This window comes from Conger conger, chromosome 7 (genome assembly GCF_963514075.1).
Source record: "Conger conger chromosome 7, fConCon1.1, whole genome shotgun sequence".
Taxonomy (NCBI): Eukaryota; Metazoa; Chordata; class Actinopteri; order Anguilliformes; family Congridae; genus Conger; species Conger conger.
This window is the reverse complement of record NC_083766.1, coordinates 30,952,930-30,970,019: the sequence shown is the minus strand read 5'-3', so window position 1 is coordinate 30,970,019 and position 17,090 is coordinate 30,952,930. Positions and strand designations below refer to the sequence as shown.

Below are 17,090 nucleotides of genomic sequence, written 5' to 3'. Positions count from 1 at the left end.
ACTGTAGACTTCCAACAATCTACAACACTGCCAGCAAAGTATTGGCATTTATTAATTCACTCTCTCAATGAGAGAGCTCCCTCAGAGTGCCTGCACTATGTATATTCCACCACAAGATGGCAAAAAGAAATGAAGAAGAATGTTACTGTGCTCTTACAATTGCAATATTTCTGTTATTACCCTTGGGGTAATAATTTACTGACTGCCAGGTTGTTTAGGTAATCATTTACAATAATTTACAGTTCTATTATAAGAGAGATAGAGGGAGAGGGAGAGAGAGAGAAGTGAAAGGAAGTGAGAGAATGAAAGGGATTGATATTGAATTTGAGAAAGAGTGAGAGAGATGGAAGGGAAAGGGAGAGTAAGAAAGATGAAAATGTAAATCTCATCCCTGCACTCTCCCGCTTCATACTCTTTCTGCTAACAGAATCAAAGGTGATCATAACGACTAATATCCTCAAGATGATTTATCTGAAGAGCATATCTAGTTTCTTTGTTGATGCAATAAAATATCACTGGATGGGTTCATCCAACATTGTTTACATGTATTCCTTCATAAACCCAAAGTGGGCTCACCGAAGACCATTGAAATAAGTTACTTACCCTTAAAAACATAGCGTGATGCTTACTCTGCCCTTTTCCCCCCAAAACCTCATAGCTGTAGAGATGCGGTACTTTGCGAGTGTGAGGGTTAGCCAAGGTGCCGGGGAAGGCGAGCAGTTATCTCTGTGTTAATGTTTAACCCACACTGCGGTTCTATAACCAACACATAACCAACACTGTTTATCTAAGGAAAGCAAACTAAAGCGCAAACATTCAGGAACCTGCAATTCAGGCTGGCAACGATATAACAAAGATGGCGCGTGAGTGGCGTTCGGGCACTGCTGGGAGGCTGGGTCGCTGGGGAGGGACACTGCAGTACCTGTCATTGAGTTTCAGAGGCTCAGAAGGTTCGGTATTGCAATCCCAGGTGATGCATGAGCTGTGGCCCGCCCTCATCTCTTACTCCTCACTTCACACACCAAACCAAAGCAGACCATTTACAACATCTCACTCCAGAGACTCTATCCTATTAGAAACTATACCCACATATTCAGGTGGTACAAAGGTACTAATGAATGCTTTTGTCAGTATATCATCTGTATCTTTGTTTTAGAAAAAAAGTATTAATTAATATGTATACTGTACCTGTGATATTCTATATACATTCTAAGGTTTTAGAAGTAGGACTTATACCTTTTTCTTTTCATATTTATTTGACATGATCTCCCTCTCTCTGTGTATTTGTGTGTGTGCATGTACTGTGCATGTATGTGTGTGTGTACGTGTGTGTGTATGTGTGTGTATACATGTGTGTGTGTATGGACATGTGTGAACACATATGTATGTGTTTGTGTTTATCTTATCAGCTTGAACACACGACTGCATCATGTCTGTGTTCAGACAGAGATAAGGAGGGCCCAATGCAGTAGAAATTCATTGACGACCTGAAAACCCTTAGATTAGCCCATCAATGCCCCATGACACACCAAAGGAAAACATTACAGCGGCAACATTTATGAGCATCACTTCCATGAAGATAGCCATGGCCAGCAACAGTCATGCAGTTTAACAGAATACACTCCTATTATGCAGTAAAATGTACATTTTGCTCTTATAGGGTACATTCAATCTGAATGTATTTTATCATGTAGAACTATAAAATGTGAAATCCAAGCGAATAACTGGAGAAACTGGTAGTGCTCTATGGCATTCTTTATGGTACAGTCCTGGGTCGGGTAGAGCCGGGGATAATGTTGAATAATAATTAAGTATAGATAAGATGGGTGCAACATCAACTGGCTCACAAAAAAAAAACAAGGGAGGAGCTCCTCCAATGGCAGAGCATGTTGGTAATATCCAATCAAACAATATTGACTGTGATTGGGGACTACTTTCCGGCTCCACTTTCAAGATCTGTGGGAATTACCAGAAAGAAGTATCCACTAGTCACCATCAACGTCCTGCTGGATTGGTGGAGCACCACTGTTTTTTCTATAACAGACATCAGAACCATCGTTCCTATCTTGGTCACTATTATACCACCCCTTGTCCCTACTTTAACACCATTTTACCATTCCCAGAGACTGTTTGGAGAGATGTCCCCTCCCTACCTGACTGAGTGGCACTGGTGAGAACCAAAGGTTCACATTCCCAGGCCCACCCTGTCACGCGAGTGTCATCTCCGGTTATGGTAAATGGTAAATGGTTGGCATTTATATAGCGCCTTTATCCAAAACGCTGTACAATTGATGCTTCTCATTCACAGGTTCATATACACACACTCACACACCAACGGCGATTGGCTGCCATGCAAGGCACCAACCAGCTCGTCAGAAGCATTTAGGGGTTAGGTGTCTTGCTCAGGGACACTTCGACACAGCCCGGGCGAGGGATCGAACCGGCAGCCCTCCGACTGCCTGATGACTGCTCTTACCGCCTGAGCCATGTCGCCCCTGGTTATCAGTCCACCACAAGCCGCACCCAATGCCCCTTAGCCATGAAAACACACACATGCTCCACTTCTCTTTCCCTTTTCTTCCTTGTGAATCTGATTATAGCATTTTAACACCCGTTCATGCACTTCCTTCTTTCTCAGCCTGTTGTAATTCACTTCCCTGTTCACTTCTGTCTGTGCACTGCTGAGGCACAGTATATGCGTCTCACAATCAACATCAGCACAACCTGTTGCACTTCTGTGGCCCACAGATCACACTGTAACAATGATTTGGCACCGATAGTTACGTTCGTACAGTTTGCACACACACACACACACACACACACTGTGGAACAGACAGTCATACAGTCTTACTCAAACAGTATGCACACAGACATACACATTCAACTGCAGACACACACGTGTACACATAGTGTATGACAGATGGTAATACACTGTACACACAGACACATGCAAACACACACACACACAGTCTCTCTCTCTCTACTATACCTCATTCTCCTGCTTTGTGTTCTCTGTTTCTCTCTGTCTGACACTCATCTGAGAAATGGCAAAATCAGGTCCTGCTGTGAACAGGAGTTCATGCACATGAAAAACTGGTCTTACAAGTATGGCCTATTAAGTGCTCTCGTCCTCTCTCTCTCTTTCTCGCTCTCATCTCTTCTGTGACAAAAGGATATTCTATAAACTCTTCCCTTTTTTTATTTTCTACAAATGACATTCAAAATGGGGAGTGGCTGCTTTCAGAGTGATTCTTAGTAGGCACACCCATATGTTCTTTTTATGCACGTACATGCACACACACACACACACACACACACACACACATATGCACACACACTCACACCTCAGACAAACTGTAATACAAAAAACTCTAAACAGCTATGCTTCTGATAGTTCAGATGGGCAGTTGTAAAGCAATATTTTATGATTTTAGGTTGCATGGAATTGGTTGATGGTTTGGATTGACACTGATAAATGACAGAATTGATCGCGTGTAACATATTTTTATATCTGCTTGGCCTGTTTGTGTCACCACAACCAGTCTTAAGGCACATGGTATTTTCCTCAGTGTTTTAAATTTATTTTATTTAAATTTACTGTAAGATCCTGAGACATTCTCAAGCACAGGAAGTACTAGCTTCCTGAAGTTAGAGACCAATTTAGCAAGTCTAAATATGCTAAGTATTAATCATGCAATTAATTTTAGTAGACATCCTGTTATTTCACTATTTCAGTGTTCTGCAATGTCTGCAGCTAGCCTGTTTCTAAGCCATACAGACTAAATACAAAAGAAAAAAACTAAAGCCATATTAAAAGCTCTGAAAGTGGAGCAATTATTTCACAAAACTAAAGCTTAAAAAAATACATTAGTTCATTAATTATTTTGCAACGGCTAATTAATTGCTGTTTTAAAAACCCGACTTTGATCGGCACACTAGTACAGTTCAGCAGGTTGAGGAACTTCCATTTTTGGTTATTATTATTATAATGCACTACATTTCAACAAGTGTGAATGATGGACGTAGCTCACAGCTCAGTGACCGAGTGAAGAGCAGAACGCTGGAACTACACTGTTCATGAGCTCCTTTGTGGTGTTGAGTATTCAAAGCAGCATTATGCTACATTCAAAGCAATGCCCCAGTGGATCCCATTTACAAAATACCTTTCCAGTTTTAGCACGTTCACACCAGTGAATACAGACACACTGACATAATTACACATGCATCAAGGGTAAAAGTCCACAGTGATATCACACCCAAAATTGTGGGATCACCTCATTTTCCTTCTGAATATCTCACATTTTCTTTCAAACCATTCTTGTGGAGTCTGGATATGCGAGTTAGCCTGTGCTGTCTATATAGACCATGACATCACCCCTTAAGAAGCAGTAAGAGCGTGAATACCTCCCTTGACAGGAGGTTTTATGGCTTAGCTCAGTAAGATACTCATGTTTTGTCACATGGAGTAGCTGGTAAGGGCTAACATTTGAAAGCACTGCCACTGGGACTTGGATAACACAACTGACGCCTGATGTATCAGTCAGTGATGGTCACTGAGGGAGGTTTAAGGGGCAGAATGTCGCCCTGAGTTCAGAGGTGTGAATTAGCATGTGTATGACTGCTACTGTGATCTCGCTCCCGGACAAGCAAAAAGCAAAGTAACCATATTTCTAGTTGTATGGCACAACAGGTTTCTTATTCAGCTCCTTCAACCAATACTCTTAAAACAGGGAATCATAATAGAATCATAATATAATTTGTATCAAGCCCCAGGTGGATTAGCTTTCTTGCTTTTGCGATTGAAACTGTCCTTAAACACTAAAAATGAGAGGTCTCCGGTGAATGAGATAAGTACCAGAAAGTTGCTATGTGGGTCACTGACTTGATGAAATTGAAGAGCGATGCCCTTATTGTATGTGTGAAGTCTGTTCGCCTGTTCCACATCAGCAACAGCTGCCTGTCTGCCAGAGCTTTTTGTATTGGCACTATAGTGTCCTGCTAATGACAGGAGCATTTCAATGAATATTTTGCCATCGCTTACCAGCTGAGTCACATTTGAACTGCCACGACTCAGCTACAAGCTGGCGTAGCGCAGAAGCAGCAATTCGCAAAAAGCTCGCAGATCCACAGCAGATCGCTATCTGTACACTTGCTAGCTGTGTAGACGTGACCTCCAGCCCTGCTTTCAAGAAACCAGGACAGACAACCAGTTCCAGATTTTCAGTGTTTAGGATCGTTAACATTTAATGTATCGATCCATTTATTTATTTATTTTTCTGATTTTTCCCCCCTTTTTCTCCCAATTTGGTTGCCAGTTGCACCCTGTTTATTTCAATCGCCCATGTTAATTGAGGAAACACCGCTACACCCCCGTTCCCCAGCAGCCGGAAAGAGATCGGCACGCCTTCTTCAAGTCGCATCATTGGGAGCCCTGGACCTGTGGTTCCAACGCCATCAGTGTGCTTGGAGCGGCAGCCCGATAACTGGGCTTTGGCAGGACCGGGGCATGAACCCTGTTCCTCGGTGTGAAACAAGAATCAAGGTCTGATGCCTTAACCGTGCACCACCGCGGCACCCCATGAAATCCACTCATACAGGGGAATATTTATAGCCTCAATTCAAGGTGAGGACCTTTGCTTTACACTCTCAGAAAGCGCAGATAGGAAAAGTGCCTAAAAAGGTACAAATGCCTGTCTGGGGTGGCACCCCATACATACACAAAATTGTAGCCCTCCCCAGGAATATGCAGTATAATTACTTAGTATAAGTGTACCTTTTTTGCTTGGAAAACATACTCATTTGTACTGGAGAGCATTGCTATACTTTCATGGTACATTTGGGGAATGTGATCCTCGAAGAACAAAAACGTACCTCCGCTGGCACATTTTATTTCTGAGAGTACAGTGGTCATCTCACACCTGGGAACTGAACTTTCCACCTCATTGTGACAAACCCAGTTCACACACTATAGTGCACAGCCCCAGGGGTGAGAGAGCTGGCCCTGGTCACCTTACCTTCATGGTGGGTGGGGCGGTCCGGGGGGGCGAGGGAGGGCACTCCCCCAGGGGCACGTTCGAGATAGTGAGCATCTCCTGCTTCCTGTAACACAAACACACATTTCATTACTCACCTCTCTACCGGGACAGGCACCATTTCAAATACTGCATATGCTCTTGAAATAATGCATTCATATGTATGCATTTCATATGTAATAGGCATTGTTGCCTGCAGTTTGTTTTGCATGCTTAATGTCCCCGTGTCATCTGCAAAGCACCATGTGCACAATCATTTTTAACTGTACCATATGGATGCATTTATTTGGTTGTCATTAGTAATTATCCCGTGGCTGCTGCAATGGTGCCTAACACTTTCCTTTCCCCCCACATTCCAGTTGCACAGCCCCTCTTTTCTACAGGGGCAATTGAGATAAAGTGCCTCATGCAAGGATGAAACGGGCAGCATTTCCCGCTGCAATTTCACCCCTTGATCCTCCTCAAGTCCCAGAGTCCGCTCCCTTAACTGCCACACCACCTGCACTTTCCCACCTGAATAACTCAGACTGCGTTGGGTTCGGTTGCTGTAGTAACCTCACATGCGATACGTGCTCTGAATTTTTCCGCCATCCGTAGATGCACAGAGCAGCTCGTTGCGGTTTCTGATTGCATTTCATAACTGAGCCCACAGACTTGCCAGCCAGTAAACATACAGCGTGCAACAGCTGAGATCTATTGGTCAGCTTTCATCGCACTACAATTTTTCCAAATGGCCCCTACAGTGGTCTGCCAACTGACAGTTCAAGGGAGTCAGTTGAGGTCAGCATTGGCTGCTAAAAGAATGTAAAGTAGTCGGTGAGTGGTACTGCTGCTAGCACGCCTCACTCTGGCTCTGATGACATTCTGACGCTTGCCGAATATTAGCTCATATTAGATCCATCTGAGGTCACTATGGATACAGTAGCCAGAATTCCCAGTTGATGCAGGGATCATTTAGAGCCAGCAATATGACGAAGTCACTCTGCAATTTTCCATTTGCTATAATGTCCTGGGTGAGAGCTGTCGCACACGGTTCTGATTGTGTTTACTGACAGATGGTCATACATAAAAAGACCAGGAGCACAGTCAGTTGAAACTCTTCTACAGGTTCAGTATCATTTAATTGTAATTTTGTTTAGACAGTGTGATAAGTCATGCTGTCCAATTTTGCTTTAATTGATTTACTGCATTTAATTAAATTAATATTCTTTGTAAACATTTTTTATTACATTTAAATAAATGAATGCCAGTGTGAGTCACTTAATTTGAATGCAGGCAGCCACCAGAAGCCACTGAAGGGTGTTTAAAAGTTGAATTAATTAATTTAGGCAGGTTCAACACCAGATAGGCAGTGGCATTCAGGGCCGGCTACATAAGCATGATAGCACAGGCCAGCCTACAAATGTTACAATAGTCTAAACAAGAGATTACAAGAGCTGCACAAGTAGCTGTTTAACTTCATCGGCGAGGAAGGGGCAAATTCTCTGGATGTTCTGGAGATAGATCCTGCTGGACTGGATGATTGTCGCAGTCTGATTGTTGGGTATTGGACGTAAAAAATGAGAAAAGATTTGAGTGGCATCTGCATAGTAATCATATGATTTGCCACAAACAGAGATAAACAGACCTGTTCATCTCAAAGTGATTTAGTGTAAAGAGGATAGAGGAGAGGGCCAAGCACAGAGCCCTGTGGGACACCGGCCAAAAGGGGGCGGATCCCCTCAAGGTCACCTGGTGGGATTGGCCAGTAAAACATGTGGCAGATTATGTAAAGGTGGAGCCTGAAATGCCCATCTCTGCAGCTGATGAGAGAAATGATCAGTGTCAGTGGTGGTGTTGAGCACACCAGACAAGACAAGAAGGAGAGTGACATAGTGTTCAGAGAGTGAAGAGCCACATTCATAAACATATTGTTTCTGACTGCTGCAGAAGAATTTGAATATTAGTGGTTGATTGCACCATATATACAACTGATACATTAGTTAATCCTTTTCACTTTTAACTCAGTGGACTGATCTCATTCATTTTTGTGAAGGGTTTCCTGTTAAAGCAAGATTTTCCTTGAACAAATGCAAGATTTTTAACTGTGTTTTAGTTAAAAATAAGAATTGAACCACAGCTCAGTGACTTTTGTACATTCGGGGGCAAAATTGGCAGAGGCAGCAGTCATCTGGCAGTTGGAGGGTTGCCAGTTCGATCCCGCCCTGAGTGTGTTGAAGTGTCCCTGAGCAAGACACCTAACCCCCAATTGCTCCTGACGAGCTGGTTGGTGCCTTGCATGGCAGTCAATCACCATTGGTGTGAGAGTGTGTGTATATGAACCGGTGAATGAGAAGCATCAATTGTACAGGGCTTTGAATAAAGGCGCTATATAAAAGCCAACCATTTACCATTTGTAAAAGGCATATTGATGTACAACAAAATGGTGATGTAATCACCATTACATTACATCACAGGCATTTAGCATTTTAACTTATCCAGAGTGACGTGCAAGTGCAGCAATTAAAGCTTTAGATATTTAATCAACACTGAAAAGTACAGCAAAATGGGCACAAACCTATATGGTTGTCATAGATACTGATGCATACACAGTATACAGTATGTTGTAAGTAATATTTTCCTTTGTCGAAATGAATTGTTTAGTGTGATAATAACACTTGTTGTGTTGCTCTAGGAAGTGAAGACAATTTTCTTCATAAGATAGGTGCTATTTACTTTGTCGTAACTAACACTCACACGTCCTCCTGCAGAAACTGAGAGCAGTGTTATGACAGGTGAGGAGTGTCAGAGTACTGGCTGCAGTACATGCAGTTGCTCACTGCTGCCACTAGAATGCAGCATTGTCTCCAGTGTATTAGTCTTTAACTGAAACAGTTAACAAGCATAAAGCATGAGCAAACTGCCAAGGTATTAACCAATATCTCTCTTTGATTTTTTTCTATTTACTGTATTTGTTGCTTCTAGGAGTATGAATACAATGGTAGCATAGTAATGTACTATGTTTCACAAACACACACACACATACACACACACATATAAATATTGTAAATTATGTAAATATTAAGGTTTTAAATCTAAACATAGTGAAACCAGATATACAGTCCATCCAAACATCTCTCAACTGTCAGTTCACAATTTCAGGAAAATCTACATTCCATGTGACATCCTTTCCGTCAAATGCCTTTCTAATGAGCCTTTTTATGCTTACAATACAGTCTGTCTGACGTTTATAGTTATTGAATATACTGGCAGCGATAATAGCCCTATGTCTCTTGCACTAATTCCATCATGGAGATGACAGATGACAAACAAACAGAGCCATCTTGCAGATCCAGCAGTGGGGAAGGGAGGTGGAAGGCACAAGAGTACGACAGAGACAAGAAATTTGCCAATTGGAAATTAATGACTTTGTTTGTACCGTGATACAGTTTAATTGCGCTTATATTTAATAATAAACTCAGTTGTGCAAGTTCTATAATGACAATGCTGAAATAGTCTCTTTAATGGATTTCATATACAATACATTAGAGAGAAAAGGGAAATATTGATGTAGTGATGAATCCAGTGCATCTTAATTCACTCCAACACTCTTTAGACTCCAACACAGCAAAAGGCTGAAATATCTAGTATAGCACAGCCAATGACGAGAACTTCTCATTCTGTTTCTACTGTTATCATCAAGTCCATCAACACCACCATCATCATCGTCATCAGTGCCATCATTACAATCCCCATCATCAACATCATTATTATCAACATTGTCTTTGTCACTGTAATTATGAATATAGTTATGTTAATTACTTTGTAATCAGCATCATTATTAGTTACACCACCGTGAACATGATCATCATTAGCACTGCATCACTGCATCACATTACATATTATAATATGTTAAGTTAGTTATGTTAATTATATCACCCTCATCAATACCATTATCCTTAACATGGTCTCCGTTGTTCTCATGAGTACAGTTACCATGTTAATTACATTGTTACCCTCATTATCATTACCATTGTTACAGACAGCATACGTTTCACTTAACATACATACACTCAGTGACCACTTTATTAGGTGGACCTGTACACCAGCATGTTAATGCAATTATTCAATCAGCTGATCATTTGGCAGCAACTAAATGCATAAAAACATGTAAAAGTGACTTTGACCGTGGAATGATTGTTGGTGTCAGACAGGGTGGTTTGAGTATCTCAGTAACTGCTCATCTCCTGGGATTTTCATGCACAACAGTCTCTAGAGCTTGCAGAGAATGATGTGGAAAAACTAAAAAAAACCAGTGAGCAGCAGTTATGTGGGCAGAAAGGCATTATTAACAAGAGAGGTCAGAGGAGAAGGGTCAGACTGGTTGAAGCTGACAGGAAGGTGGCAGTAATGCAAATAACCACACATTACAACAGTGGTATGCAGTGGATAGGCTACAGCAGCAGAAGACTTAATAAGTCTAAAAAAAGAAGTCTAATAAATACATAATAAAGTGTTCACTGAGTTTTCATAATGATTATATTATCAAGATGATCACTTCCGCTTCGTCATCTACAGCTCCATCATCATCATCATCATCATCATGGTCATCCTCTTCAGCGTCAGTGACGTCACAGATAGCTGAGGCAGCAGCAGCAGTACTGATATATCCACCGCTGTACCTCTGATGGCTAAGATAATACCCCATCAATAATGTGACTCAATGACCCAGCTGCGTGTGCACACGAACGCCCGTGTATCCAGACAGACTTGTTATTATGTAATGAGCGTGTCAGGATAACTGCCTTGTGCTCTATATTTGTCCGAGACAGCGCGGCACGCTGGTTTTGGCTGACGCTGCAGCCCTGGAGGTGCACCCAGCCCGGTACATCATCCATGACCGAAGGTGACTGCTTACTGCAGACCAGGGTCCTTCAGCTGCTTCTCTCTGGCACACACAAGCCAAACATTTCCCCTCTACCGTTCATAAAGCAATGTATATGAAGATGTAATGTACATGTACACAATGTATATGCCTTCTTAGAATACGGGCAGCTATAATACATAGCTATTACTGGAGTGTAGGAGGCATCCTAACATAATGCACATGTGGCCTTGGACACAGGCCGAGTTTCTGATGCATCAGAACATTTTTTCTTCTCAGTTATCAAAGGAACGAGAGTACATCTACAGTGGGGCATTGTCTGTAAGGGGAACCTTTCAAAAGTGGAATATACTGCAAATATATTCAAATAAAATAGTCTATCATGAGTCACTTATGAATATAAATATATCACAGTTTAATACACTCAGTGAGCACTTTATTAGGCAGACCTGTACACCAGCATGTTAATGCAGAAATGTAATCTGCCAATCATGTGGCAGCAACTAAATGCATAAAAGCATGGTCAACAGGTTCAGCTGTTTTTCAGACCAAATGTCAGAATGGAGCAGAAATGTGACCTAAGTGACTTTGACTGTGGAATGATTGCTGGTGCCAGACAGGGCGGTTTGAGTATCTCAGAAACCGCTGATCTCCTGGGATTTTCACGCACAACAGTTTGCAGAGAATGGTGCGAAAAACAAAAAACAACCAGTAAGCAGCAGTTCTGCAGAAACAAGATGAGATAGAGAGGTCAGAGGAGAAGGGCCAGACTGGTCAAAGCTGACAGGAAGGTGACAGTAACGCAAATAACCGCACATTACAACAGTGGAATGCAGAAGAGCATCTCTGAACACACAACACATCATAACTCTTATGTGGATAGGCTACAGCAGCATACGACTCAATACGTCTAAAATAAATCTTATAAATACCTAATAAAGTGCTCACTGAGTATATATTTATCCTTATGAAGTGTATATACACACAACATACTGATGTACATTTCATATCAGTAAGGGTGAAAAGAGGGCAAGCGGAGGTCCCAGAGTGGCCTCGGCCAGCGAATGTGCTGAGCCCTGCAGTCTAGACATGGCCAGTCACCATCTGGGCTGGGTCATTAGGTAACTGTGGCCAGCAGTCCACAGCGGTGAGACACAATTTGATTCTCCTGGCCAGGGTACAGTGGAGCAGGACACCAGAGGCTCAAGCACCCCACGGTATTTACCAGATACCTGCTGTGAGGATGACCTGTGTCTCTCCTTCAGTAGTACTCCCGTAATACACTATTGTATGTGGCTGGTAGAGTGGGGCACAGGCACTGTGTATCAGAGGAGTGCACACTCTCAGTTACAGCACACTCAGGGTCCCCACATATAGTCTGCGTCAGACCAAAGCTTCTTCCTACAGTGCATGCTACCAGGGAGTTGCTCCTTGCCACTGTTGCCTCTGTTTGTTTGGTGGGGGTTTTAGGCCAGGTTACACTGTGAAGTGTATTGTGACAAATCCTTTGTAAAATTAGCTTGTACATGTATGCTTATGCTAACAGTAGTTCCACTCTAAAACATAGTAAAATTGGCCATTCAAAATGTTTGAAATGGTTGAAAGAGAGAGAGAGAGAGAGATGAGGAGGACTAGCAGTGGTGCCCACATAGTATACTCAGTCAGGATGTAAGTGCAGGCACACACAAGCACACACACACACACAAACATAGACACACACACAAACATAGACACAGAGGCACAAACTCACTGGAGCTCGAACCATCAGCTCATCCCTCACCAAGGCAACTAAAGCCATCTGTAACCCGAAGGGTCGTCTTCAAGGGAGAGGCAGGGGGAGGTGAGGGATCCAAGTGGAACAAAAGAGGAGGATTTCATTCTGTTTATCCGCAAAAGCATCAAAAAAAACTAAAGTCACGAAATAATTACAGCCCTTCCGAAATTGGAAAATTAAAAATTGATCCTGCGCACTGCAGAATTGGCGGACTGCTGAAAGACTCTTCACTGCACTTCGCGGTATGGCTGAGGGGATGAGGTCTCCTGGGGGAACTCCACAGGCGACAGCGGGTTCTGTCTCTGATCGGCCTCAGCGAGAAGGACCAATCACGGTTTAATCTAAATAAAAGGACTAGATCAAGATCCACTCCTTTCCAAGCGCTGAACGCAGTCAAAAAAAATGGCATGGGGCTCGAGCTGCAAGTTGGAATTGATTTCCTTCTTTGTCTGCAATCACGGAAAGTGTTTTTCCATGGCTGGTTGAGACGCATTGCATGGGGTGATTGGAGTCAAATGTGCTTTTTGAATACAGGCTTCTAATGCCTGTAGGTCTGGCAGAAATGTCAGTGCTTCATCATTGAAAAATCTGCATAAATTACATCAAATAAAACAAACAAAGGAAAACGATGTACTATGTACTAAGTAAAAATAGCAAGATATAGATATACTCGCTCCAGAGCAAAAATACTATTATTTGTGTTGCCTTTGTGGCTAGTTTATTTTAAGAAGTCAGTTGGTAGTCTGACCTTTATTTTGGCAACCTGGTTCTGGCTTCTTTAGCTGATAGATGGCATCGTGTTGACTTAGGACTTTGAAAATCAGCCTGGCAACCCTGCATGATAGACTATTTAACAAATGTAATCTATTCTCTTTTAGTTGCTGGTTCCTGTTCTGTAAAATTGAATTTAAGGGGACTGAGCGGTCCATACACCATATTAGGCCAGATATCAGGGGCAATATGGCTCCAGTAGGCTGCTTGTTGTTTTGGCAGAAATGTTTGTATCACTGTTGTGCAGTATGGCTGCATCACTTTGGGAAATCTGCTTTATAAACTTGGGCTTCAGAGACATAATGTTTGTTTTGCACATCTAGAGCACACTCCATTCTACAATTGGCTTACAAAAGCAACACGCTCGACATCACCATGAATTGATTTTATTGCTTCATTACTAATCATTACTTCACCACTCAAAAGACAATATATGTTCCTCTTCAGCTGCTAGACGCTACTCTGAAAGAGAGGGTCTAGACTGAGTGCCCTGTGGATGAGGCTGCTGATTCACTTGAATCGCGTTATTTTATTTTTCTGTTTTTACCAGTATGGGGTAGATTGCTCATCCTAGACATGGATTGGCGCAGTGTTCTTCGACAGGCTCCACCGACGGCAGTCACTCTCATCAATGTCAACAGGCTTTGCCTTTAAATCTTCGATTTCATCGAGCAGCCATGCACCTGCTCCTCATTCACAGCTGCTAATGCAATCAACAGTGCAGGGAAGGCCTGACGCACCAGCCTACACTTACCAACCATGTCCCCTTGGTCTCACTGTCATATATCATGTAATTACATTAATAGGGTAAGTTCCAGGAAGCCATGTCCGCATTGTAAGTTGTAAGTCCTTTGGGAGGCGAAACTCGTATTGTACAGAATTGTACCATTTTAACTCACCCCAGGTTGCTATTTATTGCAGCGGTCCTTGTCGTGTGAGCTTGTAACAGGTATCAGTTTTTATATTGTGCTGGGACTTCTTTCTGTGAGCGCAGCAGCCTCTGAGGTCGCAAGCACCGTAGGAAATAGTTCCAACCAAAAATATCAGTGAATGCAATTTCACTGAAGAATACTTGGGTAATACCGTAAACATATGTAAACCTCTGGAGGAACAACATTGCTGTAATAAGTGCTCAAAGAATCTAAAATATCCTTCATTCCACAGAATTTTTCTGGGCAAATCAATACACTAAAACCGAAATAACATTAAAAACCCAGACAGTGAATTATCCCTTTAAGCTAGCAATGTGAAGTTACTCCTGTGGCAAAGCAGTTTTAGTTTTGATAACCAACTGTATAAAAAAAAAAACACTATGAACTCTTGTTGTATAGAACAGAAAACATGGAAACTGTCCTTACTTCAGCAATTTGTTCTTAAAGTAATCTGCTTCCTGTTGGACTGGATTGCGGTTGAAGATCGATACGCCTTAGATCTGGTGCTATGGGACCCACTATGGAGATCAGTGTCACGAACATGGAAATGGATTTGATCTTACATAACAAGTACTGTTTGGAATTTGCTGCCTTTGGTGGGAAAAGAGCACATTTACAATACAGCAAAGTTTGTCTCATTGTACACTTGGGCCAAAAAAAAAACCAGCTTTAGACTGCTGCTTCCATTTTGTGCAAACACTTGCAAAAATGTATTGAATATAAACCACTTCATCATTGCATAAGCACAAACATAATCTCCATCAGCAGATTTTTTTTCTGGGACGGATTTGTACCATATTCAATGATGAGGTGTCAAATAAAGGTTAGCCTTCAGTTAACAGCTCAGTCCAACCTGGTTAACTGACAACTCAGTCCAACCTGGTTAACTGACAGCTCAGCTGGAACACAACCTGACACACACAGTGGTCCCACTGGATCAGGCTAAAGAGACATTATGTGAGCGGACACCATAGATATCATACACTAGAGAAGTTGCTCATTTGCGCACTTGATCAATCTTAAAGAATATGGTATCTTAATGGCACACACAATGGACATCATCACTTGGTAAATGGACTGCGTTTATATAGTGGGTTTATCCAAAGCGCTTTGCAATTCATGCCTCTCGTTCACCAATTCACTCTCACACACCAACAGCGATAGGCAGCCATGCAGGGTACCAATCTGCTGTGGATACTTCGACACACCCAGGGCTGGGGTTCGACCGGTAACCTTCCGAATGCCAGAAGAAGGTTTGTACCTCAAGAGCCCTGCTATAATAAAAATAACTAGCCAAAATAATACTATGGAACTCAGGCTGTTTAATTCAGTTGAGATTTTAAAGACATTTTGTTATTAGGCTGAAACCAAGACTAAAATGTCTTGTGTTGGTGACTACGGGAGGACTTGGTGTTGGCCTTTCCGGAGCCCAAACTGCTAATTCAGCGTGATGGAGAATTACACTTCACTGAGTCAGCTTTGTGTCCCTTCAGTGGCTCGCAGTTACAAGTACAATTGAATTGAAAATACATTACAGATCAGCCATGTCCTGTCAGACCTCCAGCGCTCGTGTTTACATTACAGGGATATTTCTTTCTGTTTATACATTTGGAGATATTAAGTGTGCACCTTTATTTTGTGCCTTTACTCGTAATTTAACTGTAAGGAAAAAAGTGAATGATTGCTAAGGCACAGAAAATAAGAGGAGCCCTTTTTTGACCACAGCCTAGTCAATTAGAATTTCAATTTGAAGATTGTTTTGCTTCTATTCAAAGTGCACACCACATCATAGAGCACGAAGAATACATGTACTCCTTTAAAAAAAAGCATTGAAATGTTTATGTAATGTAATTTCTATCATGAACGCGAGGAGTGTTTTGTGCAGCAAGGTGAGCGGCCTTGAGGAAGGAAGCACTATCACGCTGTTCATTCTGTGAGCCTGGAGACTGCCGGCTACACAGCTCAAAAGGCTGGCCCTTACTCTGAGCAGGCAATTGAGGAACAGAGTGGAATATCTGTCCATAAATCTCAGGGAGAAAACCCTGTTCCTGGAGGGCTGAGCCGGTTTCTGAATTTCAAGCTTCTGCTTTTGATCATTTCCCTATTCCGAATCGGATAGCTGCAAGCTGACACTTTTACCTACATTTCATGATAGCTGAAATACTTGTGACCCTATATGAAACATTTTACTGTTTAATCTTACACCTGTAATACAGCTAACCGAGCCCGGATGGCAACAAAACCTTTGAAACAATAAACAGTTCCCCTGCTCTGCACTAAATATAGCGCTTTCACCCAATATAGGCCTTTTGGTTTGCGTGGTGAAGGAAAGAGTGAGTATGGGAAAACAGAGGTCAGGGCTGTGGGGCGAAGCGTGTCAGTGTTGCGCTGACTTTGGCCGATCTACAGCAGTGTGAATCTGACACTATAACCAGCTGTGTGCCCTGGCCCCCTCTTTCTGTCTCTGTTTCTCTCTCTCTCTCTCTGGCTCTCTCTCTCTCTCTCTCCTGGCCACCCATACAGCACTTGTTCCATTGCACACTCACTCCTTCATGTGCTTCTCCAGGAATGCTGTATTTTCCACACTTTGTCTTGTACTTCTCCGTGATTCCTCACTCCATCAGTCTCGCACTCCAGCGTTACAGCATCACTGACTCTCTTTCTCTCTTCCCTCCTCTCTCGCTCTTACACTGTCTCACAGTCACTCTTGTGTTGGT

The 17,090-nt window shown here is 42.4% G+C and overlaps 1 protein-coding gene across 16 annotated transcripts in view; it reads right to left on the bottom strand.

The window, feature by feature from the left end:
• The window catches only part of LOC133132176 (rap1 GTPase-activating protein 2-like), an 85,051-nt gene that overhangs the window by 20,981 nt on the left and 46,980 nt on the right, over nt 1-17,090 (bottom strand). For 13 of the 16 annotated variants that reach the window (XR_009709082.1, XR_009709083.1, XR_009709084.1 and 10 more), the window contains one exon: nt 6,015-6,099. Coding sequence is in view for 12 of the 16 variants with exons in the window: in XM_061247412.1 (XP_061103396.1) it covers nt 6,015-6,099 (85 nt within the window). In the remaining 4 variants the exon portion in view is untranslated. Of the gene's footprint in view, nt 1-2,989; nt 3,171-6,014; nt 6,100-17,090 lie in introns of those variants that run through there. The other 3 variants (XM_061247422.1, XM_061247424.1, XM_061247425.1) reach the window with 1 other exon arrangement.